The sequence below is a fragment of the Myotis brandtii genome, unplaced genomic scaffold (assembly GCF_000412655.1).
Source record: "Myotis brandtii unplaced genomic scaffold, ASM41265v1 scaffold1105, whole genome shotgun sequence".
NCBI classification, from domain to species: domain Eukaryota; kingdom Metazoa; phylum Chordata; class Mammalia; order Chiroptera; family Vespertilionidae; genus Myotis; species Myotis brandtii.
In genome coordinates, this window is record NW_005353770.1 from 289708 (window position 1) to 306189 (window position 16482).

A 16482-nucleotide genomic window follows, 5' to 3' on the forward strand; every position below is an offset into this window, starting at 1 on the left:
TCCTTTTAAGTAATGAGGGACTTGAAAGTCTGCATGGGAGCCTGGAGGTCTTGGTTTAAAGCTGTGGGTAATTTTCCAGCCTCAGGACTTCCTGCATTTTAGAAAAAGTCAATGTTATTTCAAAGGAAAATGAGCTGTTTTGCTTTCCCTCACTAGCCCCCCATCTCCCCAGTTGAGTGTAGTTCTTTTCTTTTCTTTCTTCTGAATTCCAGACAAAAACACCCTTGTACTCAGCTCAAACAGAAGGGGATGTTTAAATATAGCCCCACACCTGAGCTGCCGATTCCTTTCTCCCCTTCCTAGGGGAGATTGGCAGCGAGTCACAAAGACAACCCAAGTTCTCAGTGAAACAGGAAGGTGAACAGAAGCAAGAAAAGGAAACTTAGGCTCAAGTACATTAGACCTTAATTGACCATCCTTGTGTGAGGAAGAGAGTGACTTCTGGAAATAACTTTCCCTTTATCATCTTCCGTCTTGCCAATCATATCACCAAAGCGAAGGCTGAGAGACAGAGATAAACCTTAGCTTTCGTTCGCCCCCCTGATGAACAGATGCGGCATGCTGAATACCAAGTGTCTGGTACATGGGTTTGAAGATACTGAAATGGGAACCCATCTGTATTCCAGTTTGGGGGCCAATTTAACTTTCGTAGTCCTTTGTCCTGAACTACGATATGCAGAGGTTACAGTTCTGATAGGAGAGAGACTGCCGGGGAGTTTTCATAATAGATGCCACCATATCCAAAGGTGCTGAAAGCTCTTCCCACTTCCTTGCACGTGGGTGTCTTGTTTTTTTATAGCGGGATATGGATTTATCTGCCTTGGGTGAGATACATACTCATTCAGGAGAAAATGAACTGTCTTGATGCTTATGTTTGACATTGTATTCATTTTTCTTTGTTTATAGGGACCATATTTATACTGTTGATATAGACACATCACACACAGAAGAAATTTATTGTAGCAAAGTAAGTAGTTTTAAAACCATCTTTTTGAAATGAAGGACTTTAGGATAATTCTTGAAGAGAATTTGTATTTTAAATGCATGGATTGAGAGGACATGGCTAATAATAATTTAAGATAATTTTGTGAGATCTTAATTTGGGGCTAAGTTAGGGCTTCATATGTGTTCAGAAACAGTTGTATATGTCATATATTATTCATCACATATGGGAGCATACACATTTTGGAGTCTTAGGTAATTCCTATATTCCTTCAATAAAATATTGCCATGTTTGTCCAGGAAAATATCAGTTTTCATGTGTAAAACTTTGTCCCACGAATGTTTAAATGTTATGTTTCCAGGTCTTGCAGTATTAAGTTTGATTTGACTGTTGTGGCTCAGGAATTTGATCATTATCCATTTCAGACAGACATAAAATATAGCCTGGGCTCCCCTGATATCTCCGCATGGAGGTATTTTAGTTAATAAAATCTGCCATAGAAGTAGACAACCCCTTTAGTGCATGAATTTACGTGGAGTGTAGCCTGAATTAAAGCTTTGTCCACCTAAAGTGAATGTCTCCTTTATTTTTAAGAAAATGACTTCCATATTTTAAGGAAAAAGCCTGCTTTATGAAAATTGATTTATCAACTGAAAGGAAAGGGCAACGGCATGTATTTTGTCAAAATGAGCATAATTTAGCAAGTTAATTTGGGTATTTTATGCGAAATTTCCACAGTTGTTTATTCTTCTTTTTCCTCCATCTGTATCTCAAAGAGAAGATCATTTTGTAGTTTAAAGAATACATAGGAGTTCAAAATTAAGTGAACGTTTCCATCTTTAATCTTTTCTTGTAATGGTGAATTAACCATGGAGAAAGGGTGTAGAAAGCTGTCAATAAATATATGTTCAGCCTCTAGTCTCCCCAAGGGAACTCTTAACTTCTAAAATCAAATGCAACAATCGCTGGGCTCTCGTTGATTTCTTTCTTGGTCCCTGCAGAAACTGACATGGAAATCTAAACAGGCTGATGTAGACACATGCAGAATGAAGGGAAAACATAAGGTAGGCAATTTTCATTTCTCCTGCAGCTGACACTTTGGGTTAAGGTTTGGACTGTTATCTCTAGCCATAGACCGTGATGTGGAATGGATCACGCTAGTAGTCCCTTTACCACCAGTAACTGCTTTTTCCATCAACTTATTGAAGGCTTTAATTTGCAAAAATAGTTTGCTTTTAATGTGATGAAACACCAGGACATCAGCTAGAGCTGCATCACGAACTACTTAGGGGCACTGGGGATTATGGACACAAAGCCGGCTGCCCTGACTCTTCTAAGTGCACTCTCTAGCAGCCCACCTCACAGTCCGAAGCCCCCAGGGACTCTTGAGAACAGCTTGGAAAAGGTTGCTGCAGGCACACAGGGGTTGTGCCTTTGGCCACAGAACCACATAAAACCACACTTCAGCCTAGAGTCGTCCTGTCTATCAAGAAACCCTACGACATCTGGCATTAAAATTAACACAATGGGAGGTTGCCAGTTCCAGGCTTGCCTTCTTTTTGTGACATAAACACAGGCTCTATGCCCTGTCTTTATTTACTGTTCTAAAGGCAATTGTTGTTGTCAATATCATCTTCCGGTAAACATGTGGAAGAGCTCAAACTTTTAACAGACGGGCGCCTCGGCCACCTTCCTTTTAACCTGACTGTCTAGATCACCGTACACAGCGAAGAACAGGTTTCTGGGTTGAATGGATTGAATACAAAGGAGTTTCGATTATTTTTCAGGATGAGTGTCACAACTTCATTAAAGTTATTCTAAAGAAAAATGATGATACTTTGTTTGTCTGTGGAACTAATGCCTTCAACCCTTCCTGCAGAAACTATAAGGTAAGTGCGATTTCCTCTGTTGGAACCACATGTCCTGGAGGTATTTCATAATTCACTGTGATTGTACCGGCATCAACCTAAGAGGGGTAATTCAACACTACCTGGGCTCCTCTCTCTTGCTGGACTTAATGTATTGTTCCACATGAGTGATCCTGAACAAGCTTCTAAGCTTCCTGTTAGTTCAGGATTGATTGACAGGTCTTTAAAGAGCCTAGCAAGCAAAGGTGGTTTCTATAAGACCCTATTCTTTATTGTTCAGAACACCAACATACTTATCACACATACCATGTGGATTTTCTCTCTCTTCCTTTCTCTTTCTCCCTCCCACCTCTCTGTGCACAGAAACACACTTATATGTATTGTGAGTCATTCCTATTTTTAAAGGTATCTCAAAAGCAGACCATTGGAACCTGTAGACATTCCTCTAAGTAAAATTTTCAAGAACTCAGTAATTTAATTCCATTTACTACTCTGCTTACTTAACCATGGCCTTACCTACCTCGGCCTTTATGCAAGGGGAAAAAATTAACTCTCAAAGCCTTAATAAATCTGGATAGTTCTCATGCAGCTGATAGAGCTATTGCTGAAGAAGTGGGAAGCTACCAGCTGCAAAGCAGAGGTGGCAATGATCTGAGGTCCAGGCTCCACAGTTGCTAGTTCTCCCTGTCCCTTCTTTCTGCTACAGTCTTTCATTCAGCATATATTGAGTTTCTCCAATGGCCAGGCCAAGTTTAAGGACAGACAAGAGGTCTCTATCCTTAGGGAAGCCAGACTGGAAGAAGAAACCACAATTCCACAGGGTTGCTGCCATGGCAACATAATGCAGAGTATTATGGAAGTACAACAGAAAAGTACTTAGCCTGAGATGAGGAGTCTGGGAACGCTTCCAGGTAGATGAAAGAGGTAGATGACCCCTCTCTTCAATCATCCCCCACCCTGCTGTTCTTACATATGGAACACAAACACCTGCTGCCTAGAAGAAACCCCTAAACCCTGTGAGTGCAGGAACCACACCTGTGATTGCCCAGAACCTGACATAGTGCCTCCAAACAGCTGCTCAATTGATTTTTGTGAGATAGTGAATGAGATAATGTTTAACCTTTGTCTTAAAGAAGTAGAAGTTAGCCAAATGAAGGGAAGGGCAATCCAGGTAGGCGGGACAGCGTGAACTAAGGGCATGGAGTAAACCCGGTCAGTTGAGCTTGGGAATCTTCATTTGGCTCTGAAGTGATGGACTGTGAAGTGACAAGTAATAACAAAAAAGAGGCTGGGGAGGTAGGTGACCTCATAGGTGAAAGGAAGAGAACAGATTCAGGAAATACTTCAGTGACAAAAATCAATAGGACTCAATAACTGATAAGAAGCACAGGATAACGAGAGGGAAGAGTTAAGAATTACCACTAGGTGTCTCTTGGGTGAATGGATGAAGCGGGCTGCCTTGTTTAGACAAGAGATGATGGAAGAGCATTGGGGTTGAGCAGAGTAGTGAGGAGATGGGTTCGGTTTTGTGCAATATGAGTATGCATAGCACTGCGGATGGCAATGCCTATGAGACATGAACAGAGATATCTAACAAGAAGCTGGATGGCTAAGCCTTGATTTAGGGAGAGAGGTGGGGAGTACTAAAGATTTGGGTTTCACCAGCATAAAGTGAAACCCTGAGGTATGAAAATGAGAAAAGGTATCAGAACCAGGAGGGCACCAGCCTTTGCTTTCACAGTTTTCAGAGACCTTCTGCCTTAGACATTGGAGGGTCTGTTTTACCCTAATGCTCATCTTCAGTCTGATACTTGGAAATGGGCACCAGGATTAGGGTGAGGCAAGTGAGGCACTCAAGTGCTAAATATAAATATTTTAATGCAATATTTTTAAAAACCTAAATAGATGAAAAAATACTATCATAAAGTATCAAAAACTTAAATAATGTCAGGATCCATGCAGTTTTTAATAAAGGTAACCAATCCAGTCGACCATTTACTCTAGCCAATAAGAGCACACAGTTGAAGTTTTGACTTTAATTCTACCACTTAATATTCCATTTGTCATTGTTTAGGACTCATTAAGACAAATGCTTCTAACAAATCCCAACACACTCCCTAGCTGGAGGGCTATCTTTTATGACAAGATACAGGCCGAGAGTGATCTCCCTCATCCTTCCCGCACATGTTCCATTCCCAGGATGCCTCACCTGTGGTGATACCTTCACCGCTCACTTGTGCTAGCCTCGCCTGCTGAGACATGTTCCAGGAGCACGAGCCTCTGAAAAACCAGACAAGATGTACTTCCTGTGCAGTCCCCATCTATATGCCTAGCATGGCGAATGCTCATGAGAACACTTGGCATTGCTCAGAAAAGTGTTCTTTTTATTTATTTATTTATTTATTTATTTATTATTTTTAATCCTCACTTGGGGATATTTTTCCACTGATTTTTAGAGAGAATGGAAGAGAGAGGGAAAGACAGAGAAATATCGATGTGAGAGAAACACAGTGATTAGTTGCCTCCTGCACGAACCCCGACCAGGGCCCAGGCCAGGGAGGAGCCTGCAACCGAGGTACAGCCTTGATCAGAATCGAACCCAGGACCCTTTGGCCCACAGGACAAGGCTCTATCCACTGAGCCAAACCGACTAGGGACGAAAAGTGTTCAAATACATATTATATTTGGCTTCAGAGAGAATGGACAGACTCTCTCTTAAGCACTTTTTATCAACAGATCAGCCAAAGATTTAACCCTTTGTGGTCCAATGTTATTTTGGGAATTCAAACAGTCTGGTCCAAATTAATTGACGGGATTGAATGTTGAACTTTTTAATGTTCTTATTGCTCGACGTTAGACCTGCTCCTAGCGCCTGGTCTGTCGAGTCAGCCTCGAGGTTGGACCGAAAAGGGTTAAAGCAAAAACACTGACCAGTCTTCCACTGAAAATGCCAAATCCCATAGTTGATACAGAGGCAGCAAGTTGATTAGAATAACTTGAGGCAGGAGGGTGACAACGTTTGCTCTCTGCTTCTGCTCCATGCCTTTACTTATGTAAAAAAGGCTGAATGTGTTAGAAAGATTATGGCCCCAAATAAGATTATCTGGGGAAGAATTCTGAAGGCTACCCACTATAAATCTAAAACTGCACTCCATACCTTTTCCCTCCTGTGCTCTAAAGCTCTTGAACTTTTGCAAACGTCAGGCTGGTTCTTAGCATACGCTCTCTGCTTCTGCTCCATGCCTTTACTTATGTAAAAAAGGCTGAATGTGTTAGAAAGATTATGGCCCCAAATAAGATTATCTGGGGAAGAATTCTGAAGGCTACCCACTATAAATCTAAAACTGCACTCCATACCTTTTCCCTCCTGTGCTCTAAAGCTCTTGAACTTTTGCAAACGTCAGGCTGGTTCTTAGCATATTTATCTGTACCCTACGGTGATTTAATTTCCCAGGGGCTGCTGTCAAGTCTGAGACTTGATGACTAATGCAAAGATTAGTTCTTGCTTCATGAAAAGAGGATTTCACTGTGGCATTGTTTTGTCTCTGCACTTTCCATACTCACAAACCAATCTATTAATTCTTCCCTGCTTCCTGTCTTTGAATAGCTGTGCTGTGGCCACTGTTTTAGAAGTAGGTACATTTAAAAAATATCTCCCCATTGTACATTGTTTCCCCAATGCCAGGATTACACAGTGCACTGCTTGGGAGAAGGGCATTTCTGTTGCATCACTGTGTACTAAGCATCTTTTTGTTGTTGTTGTTAATCTTCACCCGAGGACATTTTTCTCTATTGATTCTTTTTAGAGAGAGTGAAAGGGAGGAAGGGATGAAGAGAGAGGAAGCGGGGGAGAGAGTGAGAGAGATTACACTCTAACCACTTAGCAATACTGGCCAGGGCCTAAGCATCTCTTTTGAATACTTGCCAGACCCATAAATGGCAAAGTCTGTCACAGTTCATCAGGAAGGTTTCATTGGAATAAAATATCAGAAAAAGACTTTCATAAAAGATGTGCTGGGGCCCTGGCTGGTTTGGCTCAGTGGATAGGGTGTCGGCCTGCGGACTGAAAGGTCCCGGATTCGATTCCGGCCAAGGGCACATGCCTGGGTTGTGGGCTCGATCCCCAGTAAGGGGCGTGCAGGAGGCAGCTGATCAGTGATTCTCTCTCATCATTGATGTTTCTATCTCTCTATCTCTCTCTCTTCCTCTCTAAAATCAATACAAATATATTTTTAAAAAATGTGCTGGGGGAAAAGAGTACCATTTGCTTTAAAGGGTGTCTGACTTTAAAATATATGGTTTTAACACAGTTGCTTTGTGAATCTCAACTACAGTTTAAACAAATAGGATGGCTTCAATAGTGGCTATCTCAAAATGGTTACAGATAGAAAAGGCCTGTCATATTCCAGAAATGGTTTCTGGAGGTTCAGGGCAAAAGACACTATTGACTGGACAACACTAACGGCTCATTAGTAAAACCTCTTTCCTCTGGGCAATGACTCCAAGTACCCTAACTTAATGATGAAAGCTTTTCCATGGATCCTTCCTCAGCAGCAATGCTATCTTAGGTTTATCTTCTTTCAGTTTTCATATCTGTAGTCAAACCATGCAACTGCCAGATGATAAACCACGTACCCTAAAACTAAAGAAGACTGAATCACAGAGGGGCATAAAAACATTAATGATGTTGCCTGGCTGGAGTGGCTCAGTGGTTGAGCTGTAACCTCTGAACCAGGAGGTTCGATTCCGGTCAGGGCTCATGCCCAAGTCACGGGCTTGATTCCCAGGAAGGGGCGTGTAGGAGGCAGGCGATCAATGATTCTCATCATTGATGTAACTATCTCCCTCTCCCTCTCTGAAATCAAAAGTATATTTAAAAAATAAATAAATAAAACATTAAGGATGTGGAAGAGATTATTTTATGGGCTCTGTGGTTCTGAGATTAAACACTAGGAAGATCCCATGGTATAAGGAAGAAGACCATGAGGTAGAGGCTGAAACTACTGAACATACTGGTCAAGGTGGGCCAGCCTCTGACCACTGTTAGTGGCTGACCAATAGCACTTCCTTTCCTGCTACCCTCACAGTTGAGCATTGGTCAGCAACAGAGATTTTGTTCTACAAGGTTATTCAGGAGGCCAAGCTCCAACGTGTGCTCATACCTCTGCCATCTCTTAGGGTCTTGGGATTGTCCACTGGATCCTCTGTGTCTAGAGGGAGAATGTGGAAGGAGAATAAGAGCAGAGGACCCTGAAAGTTTTTTAGGGGCCAGAGCTAGAGGTGGTGCATAGCCTTACACTCACATTCCACTCAGTCATGTGATCACACCTAACCACAAGGGAGGATGGTAAATGTAGGTTAGTGAGATACTGAGGAACGATAAATGGTATTTGGTGAATAGCTAGTAAGGCTTTGCCACACCTGAAAATGCCTGTAGGATCAGGCAGGTAACATAGGAGTGAAGCATATAGGCTGTTGATACATTCTGTGGGTGAAGGGGCCTTGATACTGGATACCACATGCTTGTTTGAAGGAAATGGCAGGGTGTCCATTACTCAACAGTAGCTTGTGGCTGCCACTTGGGTAAGAAGGGCCTAAATTGACTTTCCCACTTGTTCAAAAGCAAGAAATCCAGGTTTTCATGTGAAAAATCCCATTTTAAAATAGTGCTCAGTTTCCCTCCCTCCCTCCGTCCCTCCCTCCCTTCCTTCCTTCCTTCCTCCCTTAGTCTTTTTTTTTTTTTTTACATACTAAGATGGCCAAACAAAATTCACTGGCAAGCCAGTGATAACCTCTAGCATACAGTAACAAGGCCTGGGTTGGGCACTAGGAGACCGAAGTCAAATAGCAGCCCCATCCCTCACTGCCTTTCACCAGTGTGAGCCCCTCAGTTTCTGAGCCTCCATGATCTGAGGCTGGGACATGTTTCTAAAGTAGGTGCAAAAGGCCACCTGAGCTCTGCTTACATCCAGGTTTTAGCACCTTTGCTGATGCCACACTAGTCTACCAGGTAACCCAAGGAAGAACTTGGTGTCTTCTCCTGGGATTTAAACCACAGAGGCAGACTCCTCAGGCAAAACAAAACCAAAAACTTAGGTCCTCCTCTGTAGAGGTCATGACTGCACAGATAATTTGGGGGGATGGGGGTGAAGGAGGGAAGCAAATATGTTTTCCTGGTGATTGCCTCGGAAATTCCTTCTCCAAGGAGAAGACACTCATTTCTAGAGCAATTTTAGCAGAATATGGGAATTTATTGTAATGGTTAAGAGTCAAGCAGACATGACTGAATTTCAGACTCTTTTAGCTGTAGAACCTTGATCGAGTGAGAGACTTAATTTCTCCTAACCTCAGTTTCCTCAGTTGAAACCAAAAAACTTACCTAAGAGGGTATCTGAGGATCCCTTGCACCATGAATATGATACTTAGCACATTAAGTGCTTTGTAAATATTAGTTGCTATTACTACTGTGAGCTGTTGTTCCTAATGAAGTCCTATTATTTCATTTAGATGGATACTTTGGAACCTTTTGGGGATGAACTTAGTGGAATGGCCAGATGCCCCTATGATGCCAAACATGCCAACATCGCATTGTTTGCAGGTAAATGCTCTGATTTCTTCTCAATGCATTTGCTTCCGCGTGCTCTGCTGGCTGCTGCAAACCTACTCTGTGGGATTTGCAGAGTCACAGTCATACTTTACTTCTCTGGTAAATACTATAATTAACAATGCCTTTTCCATTTGAAAGTAGTATGGAAGTTGTACTTTTGCTTCTTAAAAGAAGTCTTTGCTATACTTACCCATGCTTTTGTGCCTCCAGAAAAGGCTAATAGCTTTGCACTGAACATGACATATTGGTTAGGGCCTGTTTGGGCTCCAATAATAGAAAACCCCACCTCAAACCACTGATATAGATTTATTATTTAGGGTAAGAGTTGGTTTGATCCAACAATTTAGTAATATCATCCAGGACAAAGGTCCTTTTCATTTTTCTGCTCACTTTCATTTCCTTCTAAGAGAGACTGGCTGACCTCACAGTCACAGATGCCTGCCAACCCCAATTAGGAAGTTTCTGGAAGCCCTCTCAGAGCAGTGAGGCTACATACCCCCCCAGTTTCCAGCAAACACCTTCTCAGATATCATTGACCTGATTGGGTTACATGCCTATCTATGATGGAAAGGTTGTGGGAGCCAAGGGGACGATGCTGGTTAGCTTAGGTTGACCCATACTCCCCATCCTTACACCTTCCTTCCATTGCAAAAGATATAAAGCAGCAGGAAATAAGCCATCATTTTCAGATTGAGATTTTTATGGATGAGTGTATGTGCTTTAATTAGAAATTTGTTTAGGAATTCGGTGCCAGCTGTGTGTGTGGAGGTGGGTGTAGGGAGAAGAGTTGGCATAATAGTGATTGTTATAGCAAGCAATGAAGCAGTTAGTTATAATTTCCATTATAAAAGATAAAAACTGGCACATCCTAGCTAGATGAGGAGATTTAGGCCTTTGATTGTGAAATAAAATTAGCTCCTTGAACCTCACTCATCCTCAGTGTCATCCATTTGTGGTCCTAAATCTGTAGTCACAGAATGTAGAAACAGCTTGTGCCAGTTAAGGACTGTTTCCTTGGGTCCCCTGCCAAAGTTAGAGCACAGTATTACTGGAAAGCAGCATTGTAAGGGTCACGAGGTCTTGTAAACCTATGTCAGCTTGGGTATATTCCCAAATGTGTAACTTCCACTGTAGCACATTTCTGACACTTGAACCTGCATTAGCTGGTACCATGAAGGATGTGGGCTGCAATGGAGAATGTAAATTTAATTTTAAATTAAAAAGAGGACTTATTTTAGCCTGGCGTAGTAAAAGGAGAATGGGCAAAGTATTTTCTAAAGCCAACTTTCCAGGAGCTAAATTAAACAAGCCACATGAGACAATCCTCTGACTGCCCCTCCCCTTCCTCAATAGGTGTTCCCTGGAATATTTGAATCCTCACACACGTTTGGCCCTTATTAACAGAAGATCCTTGCTGCAACTGAATGGTTGTCATACTATCAAGAATGCCAGAATAGTGCTCTGTTTTACAAGTAAACGTCTGGTGAAATACCCAGTGTTGAATGTAAAACAAAAAGAGTAGTGGGGAGTGGTCAGAAGGAACACACACACACACACACACACACACACACACACACACACACACACCTTCCCCCTAGCCCCCACTTCCCAGTTCTATCTGTGTGGCCTAGGGTTATGATTCTATAATTAAAGTTGTGATTTGTGTAGATATGTTTATCAACAGAAAGGTTTGTTGTCTGCAGTTCCAATCTAACCCAAACAGTCAACACTTGCTAACATATGGCTGTTAATAGTGTAGATATTAAGGCAGCTCTAAACTGAACCTGAACCACTTTCAGTTATTTGAAGTCCAAAGGCAGACATTAAGAACTTTACTTAGGTATGTTTGCATAAGCTTTTTATAAACCATTATGCTTTCCCACAAGTGGGAGAGCTTAAAGAATACTATATTGTACATAAGTGCCAACATATAATTAAAGAAGATATGCAACCCACTAAAAAAGAACCAAGGAAGTAATTTTTTAGTTTGAATATAATTATTGTCTCTGTTTCATCTATATAGATTTTTCTATTCTAGAACATCCCATTTAATTATTTGTGTGCCAAGCGTTTGCTAATCCAGGATAAGAATCAAAATTTTCAGGGATCAATCTTTAGTCCAATTCAGTCCCTTTTGCTTTGGATGTACTCTCAAGCCTATCTCCAATGTAGCCAAGTTGGCAGGGTTTAGTATGAACCCTGACTTGGGTAAAGGGGAGCAGTGCCTCTCAGGATCTAAGTAGCAGTTTAGTCAGCTCCTTTTTGTTTATGAACCCCCTTTCTTAACTCCCCTCCCCTGTTCAGTCTGAGGACTCCATTACTGCTGCTGAACGGAAACCTTCAGGTGGTAACAACCAGCTTCTGTCTTCCCCTGGGACCCCGGCTGATCCAGTCCACCACAGCACGGTGGCAGCAGCAGCATCCAAGGGGCCTTGGCCTGGAGAGTTCAGTCAAGGACCATCTAATCAATTGAAGCAAACAGCATTTTTCATTCACCCTGTCCCTGGAGCTGCTGCTGCTTAGAAATTGCCGTGCAATTTAAAAATGAAAAATGTTTCCTCTCTCATGATCCCAATTTAAAATGGTTAGGAATGTGGGCCAAGTATTTTCCCAGTGACTCTTGGATTTTTCCCAGTTGTCCTATCTAATTTGCCTGATATGGGAAAGCAATCTGGGGTATGTCTCTATTATCCCTCCATGCCCACTGTCTTGCTCCCCACCCCATTCACCTCTTTTCTCTTTCTTCTAAGATGGAAAACTATACTCGGCCACAGTGACTGACTTCCTTGCCATCGATGCAGTTATTTACCGGAGTTTTGGAGACAGACCAACCCTACGGACCGTCAAGCACGATTCAAAATGGTTGAAAGGTGAAAAAACAAAAGAATACAGAGGGGTGGGGGGCGATAGGTGTCTTGAGGGACATTTAGGTCCCAAGGGACCAGGCTAGTTTCATTTCATTAGTGGCTTCTGACAGACGGGAAGGTGCAAATTGCATCTTTTGCCTCAACTGATTTATTTACCTCCCTTTTTCACTTCCCATGAGTTTCTGGAACGTTAACAGAACTACCAATGCTACTACAATAGAGCACATTACATTCATCTTTCCTGCCTCAAACTCTCATTTCAGAGTCCCACATGAAAAGAACAGGGAGCAGGGGGTTGGAGGTGCGGGGAACAGGAAAAGAGCTCTCATAACTCTGCATGAGTCAGGTTGACAGGAGATGTGTACGAAACCCTCTCTGTAACGTGGGCATTCCATTGTGGAAAATAAAAGACAGGGATATGCAGCACTCATTTAGTCTTCATTGTTGGTTGCAACCACTTCTGAAACATGTAATTTGTAGGCTCGAATGCTTTCTGAAATCACCAGCACTCACATGTGTGCAGTCATTAGAAACGGCTGGTGTTAACCAAATGTCTAATGGCCCTGTGCTTTTAATTAATAACATGTCACTGGTTGCAATTGATTAAAATTCTTTCAACTGTGTGACTTGTCCCCAATTAAAGTTCCCAATTTGTTCACAGAACCATATTTCGTCCAAGCAGTGGACTATGGAGACTATATCTACTTCTTCTTCAGGGAAATAGCAGTGGAGTACAACACCATGGGAAAGGTAAGAGGGGAGGAGGTCTCCCTTTTGGATCAATATGGTTATGAATGACCTTGAAATAGGAACCATCAATCCAATGACAAGGTCATCATTTTGAGAAGACACAAAGATTAGTGGAAGTGAAACACTGCGCTGCCTCCAAGCCCTGGGTGCTTTAGCAAAAAAAAGCAACGGAGTACAGGGGACGTCTTAAATATTTCTTTTCAAAATGTAATAAGCAGATGTTCAGTGATTTCATACTGAGTTTCAAGTGTCTTGAGATGTGGTTTCCAGGTATACTCAACAGTTTTCTCTTTTTAATGAGATGCTCCACACAGAGAGAGTAGATATACAGTACCTTTAAGCAAACTGAGGGTCCTAAATTTCATCTTTATTGAATAAAGCAAGAGAACACTTAGGGGATGTCCCTTTCAGTTATGATTACCAGAGAGTGGATCAAGGTCACTACCGGTAAGTTGGGGGGCACCAAATCAATGCTGGGTGGCTTGCACAGTTAGAGGAATTCAGGGTATGAGATTCGAGGCCCAGAGGCAGCCAGTGAGGATGCCAGAGATGGTGCATACAAAGTGCGCTTTTGTTTGAGGAAATAAAAAGCTAAGCAGTCCATATGGAAATGAGTGTATGTGGCTGGGAGCTGATCCCCTGAAGGATTTATGGCTCTGTATTAAATGCCACAGCCTTATCTTTTAAAACATGCTGTTCCAATGCTGAGGTTTTCCTTTTTTTTAGAAACATGAGATTAATTTAAGCACCTTGTTGTTCTGTTTCTATTTTCAAAGAAAGGAAAATTCTAATAAGATCGCCTCGAAAAGTGAGTGCATTTCATTCTCCTGGTGTGTTTTTCCTCTGCAGGTCGTTTTCCCACGAGTGGCCCAGGTTTGCAAGAATGACATGGGAGGGTCTCAGCGAGTCCTGGAGAAACAGTGGACATCTTTCCTTAAGGCTCGCCTCAACTGCTCAGTTCCCGGAGACTCTCACTTCTATTTCAACATACTCCAGGCGGTTACAGATGTGATTCGTATTAATGGCCGTGACGTTGTCCTGGCAACCTTTTCCACACCTTATAACAGGTAACCATGCCATGGCTGTGTGGACCTAATTGGTTCTTCCAGCTTCCTTTCCCCAGGGGCTCTCTTCTAATAGACAAGATTCACAACTGGTGGAAAAGTTGCCCTTCACTACTTGTGGCTAAAAAAGCACTTCACACTCAGTTTTCATCAACAAATTAACGGTCATTTACAGGAGTTATTAGATTAGGATTTTAGGGAAAGTAATTAGGTAAATTATAACAATATCTTCTAATTATAGGCCTGTCATATAAACACTATTCACGTGCTGTTTCTCAATCCTTCTGTAGTCCTGGCAATGAATACTGTTGCCCTCTTTTTATACTGGACAAAACAACTCAATTATAGTACCTGGTCCAGGCAGTCAGTAGACGGAGGAGGCAGCTTCAGACTCAAAATGGTTCTTTCTCTTCTAGGCCATGTAGCATTCTGTTTGACTTTTAATATTAATATCTTTTGAAGTAAAAACCCTGGAAAAATATTAAAATGCTACCGAGTGAAAGTTAGGATCCAGATGAGTCCATCCCCACCTAAGACACCCTGGTTATTGTTTTCCCATCAGGGGAGCCTGCATCCCAACCATAGCACCACTGTCTGACTCCGGAGGGCTCGAATGAGGACTTACACATTGTCAAACCTCGAAATACTGAGTGCCAACCTGTTTATTCCTATTTTGGTAGTTTTTAAGCTGAGACTTTGAGGAATTAAATAATATTCTAATAACTGTTCCTGGAGCAGTGGAAATATGTGGGGTTTAAAGAGCAGAAAGAAGACAGGCATTTAGATTTCCTGGTTCTCAGCTTTCCCAGTCCTTAGAGTCCTAGCACGATTGTGAAAATGGTCATCACTCTGGGCGTGGTCATACAATTTAAATGTACTGTATTCTCATTTCTACATAGAATTTTGGACATTCTATATTATCTTCCTTTAGGAATGCACTGTTTTATTTTGGATTACACTTTTTTACAAAGACTTTTAAGAACTCAGTGAGTACCTAGATGACAGGCATGTACATGTTGAGATTGAAGGACAGCATCTAGAAAGAAATGTTTCAGAATTAGGTAGAGCCCGGATCAGAACAAGCTAAAGGATGAAATAATGTTCCTTTATTACATGGAAGTCAAGAGTTCCCCACTGAAGATGCATGAAAATATGAAACCATACTACAGCAAGAGACACTCAGTGAGATTTAAGCAAGCTTTAACCATCTGTGGAGATTTGTAAGCCTGAGAATAGAAAAGATTCAATAATTCAGACTTTGACTGTTCATATTTCCGAATGCATCGATCTAGATTCTAGACTGTTGAAAAAGAATACTGTCATGGTACATGGGAAAGCAGGGGCTAGCAGAATTTCCAAGTATACTTCCAGTTTGTTTGTTTAATTTTTGAGGTCAGTGAGTTACTTTATGATTATAATACAGCAGTAGATTCTAGCATATTATAGATACTCCATTTAAAGTATTTTCTTTAATGGCCCCCAAGAAACATTCAAATATTGCATGCTTATGCAGTCTCAGAGACATATTTGCTCAGTAAAATCAGAAAGTGGTAAAAATGCACATACCCATTTATCTATAAATTATTGTCCTCTCTGGTTTTACTCCCTCTAGATTCATTCCTCTCCACCCCATGCTCCACTCATGCAAACTTGGTCACTGTTAGGTTTCAAGCCCTTTGGGTGCTCCTCTTTGCCCTGGGGATAAAGCTCACGCTCCTTAGAATGGTGTGCAAACCCCCTCATGGTCTGGCCCATCTCTGCCAGCAGCACGTGCTTTCTGGAACTAAGATCTGTCTTGAACATGCCATGCTTGCTCATGTCCTGTTCTCTGCCAAGTCCCCCGGTCCAACCAATGTCTGTTTGCCCCTTGTAACCCTAAGGATGCTCCAAGTCTCAACTGGAGTCGCTTCCCATGAGATCTTGTGCATTCCTCTTTAAATACTGCTCTTAGCAAGTTGTCCTGCATGAATTAGTATCATCATTGTTGTTGTTATTTGCCTCCACACTGAACTGTGAGTCAACTAAGAGCTGTACTCTCTGTTATTTATTAAGCATTTACTGCCTGAGATTAGGGATTCCATAATTATAGGTTGAATGAACAGCAGGTAGAAAGAAAGGAATGACGAAAAGATGAAAGGAAGGAGGAGGAAGTAAAGTAGGGAAGGAAGAAAAAAGGATGTCACAAGTAATTCTAACCTTGGGAAGATTATAAAATCCCAGGGTTATTACAAGGTTCCTCATAAAATAATTCAATATTTATCCTATTTTTCTTAATATTTAAAGTAAATATGCATACCTGTTACTTTTTGGAAAGGAAGATAAGAAGAATCTTACAAAATTAAGTAATGCCAGGGTTCTAAAATTTCAAAACAAATGGAAATTA

The 16482-nt window shown here is 41.6% G+C and overlaps 1 protein-coding gene across 5 annotated transcripts in view; it reads left to right on the forward strand.

Annotated features, from left to right (window-relative positions):
• The window catches only part of SEMA6A (sema domain, transmembrane domain (TM), and cytoplasmic domain, (semaphorin) 6A), a 129689-nt gene that overhangs the window by 74755 nt on the left and 38452 nt on the right, over positions 1-16482 (forward strand). For all 5 annotated transcript variants that reach the window (XM_005857344.2, XM_005857347.2, XM_005857348.2 and 2 more), the window contains exons 4-10: positions 907-967; positions 1945-2007; positions 2731-2832; positions 9319-9409; positions 12169-12288; positions 12947-13035; positions 13885-14102. In XM_005857344.2, coding sequence (XP_005857406.1) covers positions 907-967; positions 1945-2007; positions 2731-2832; positions 9319-9409; positions 12169-12288; positions 12947-13035; positions 13885-14102 — 744 coding nt within the window. The remainder of the gene's footprint in view (positions 1-906; positions 968-1944; positions 2008-2730; positions 2833-9318; positions 9410-12168; positions 12289-12946; positions 13036-13884; positions 14103-16482) is intronic.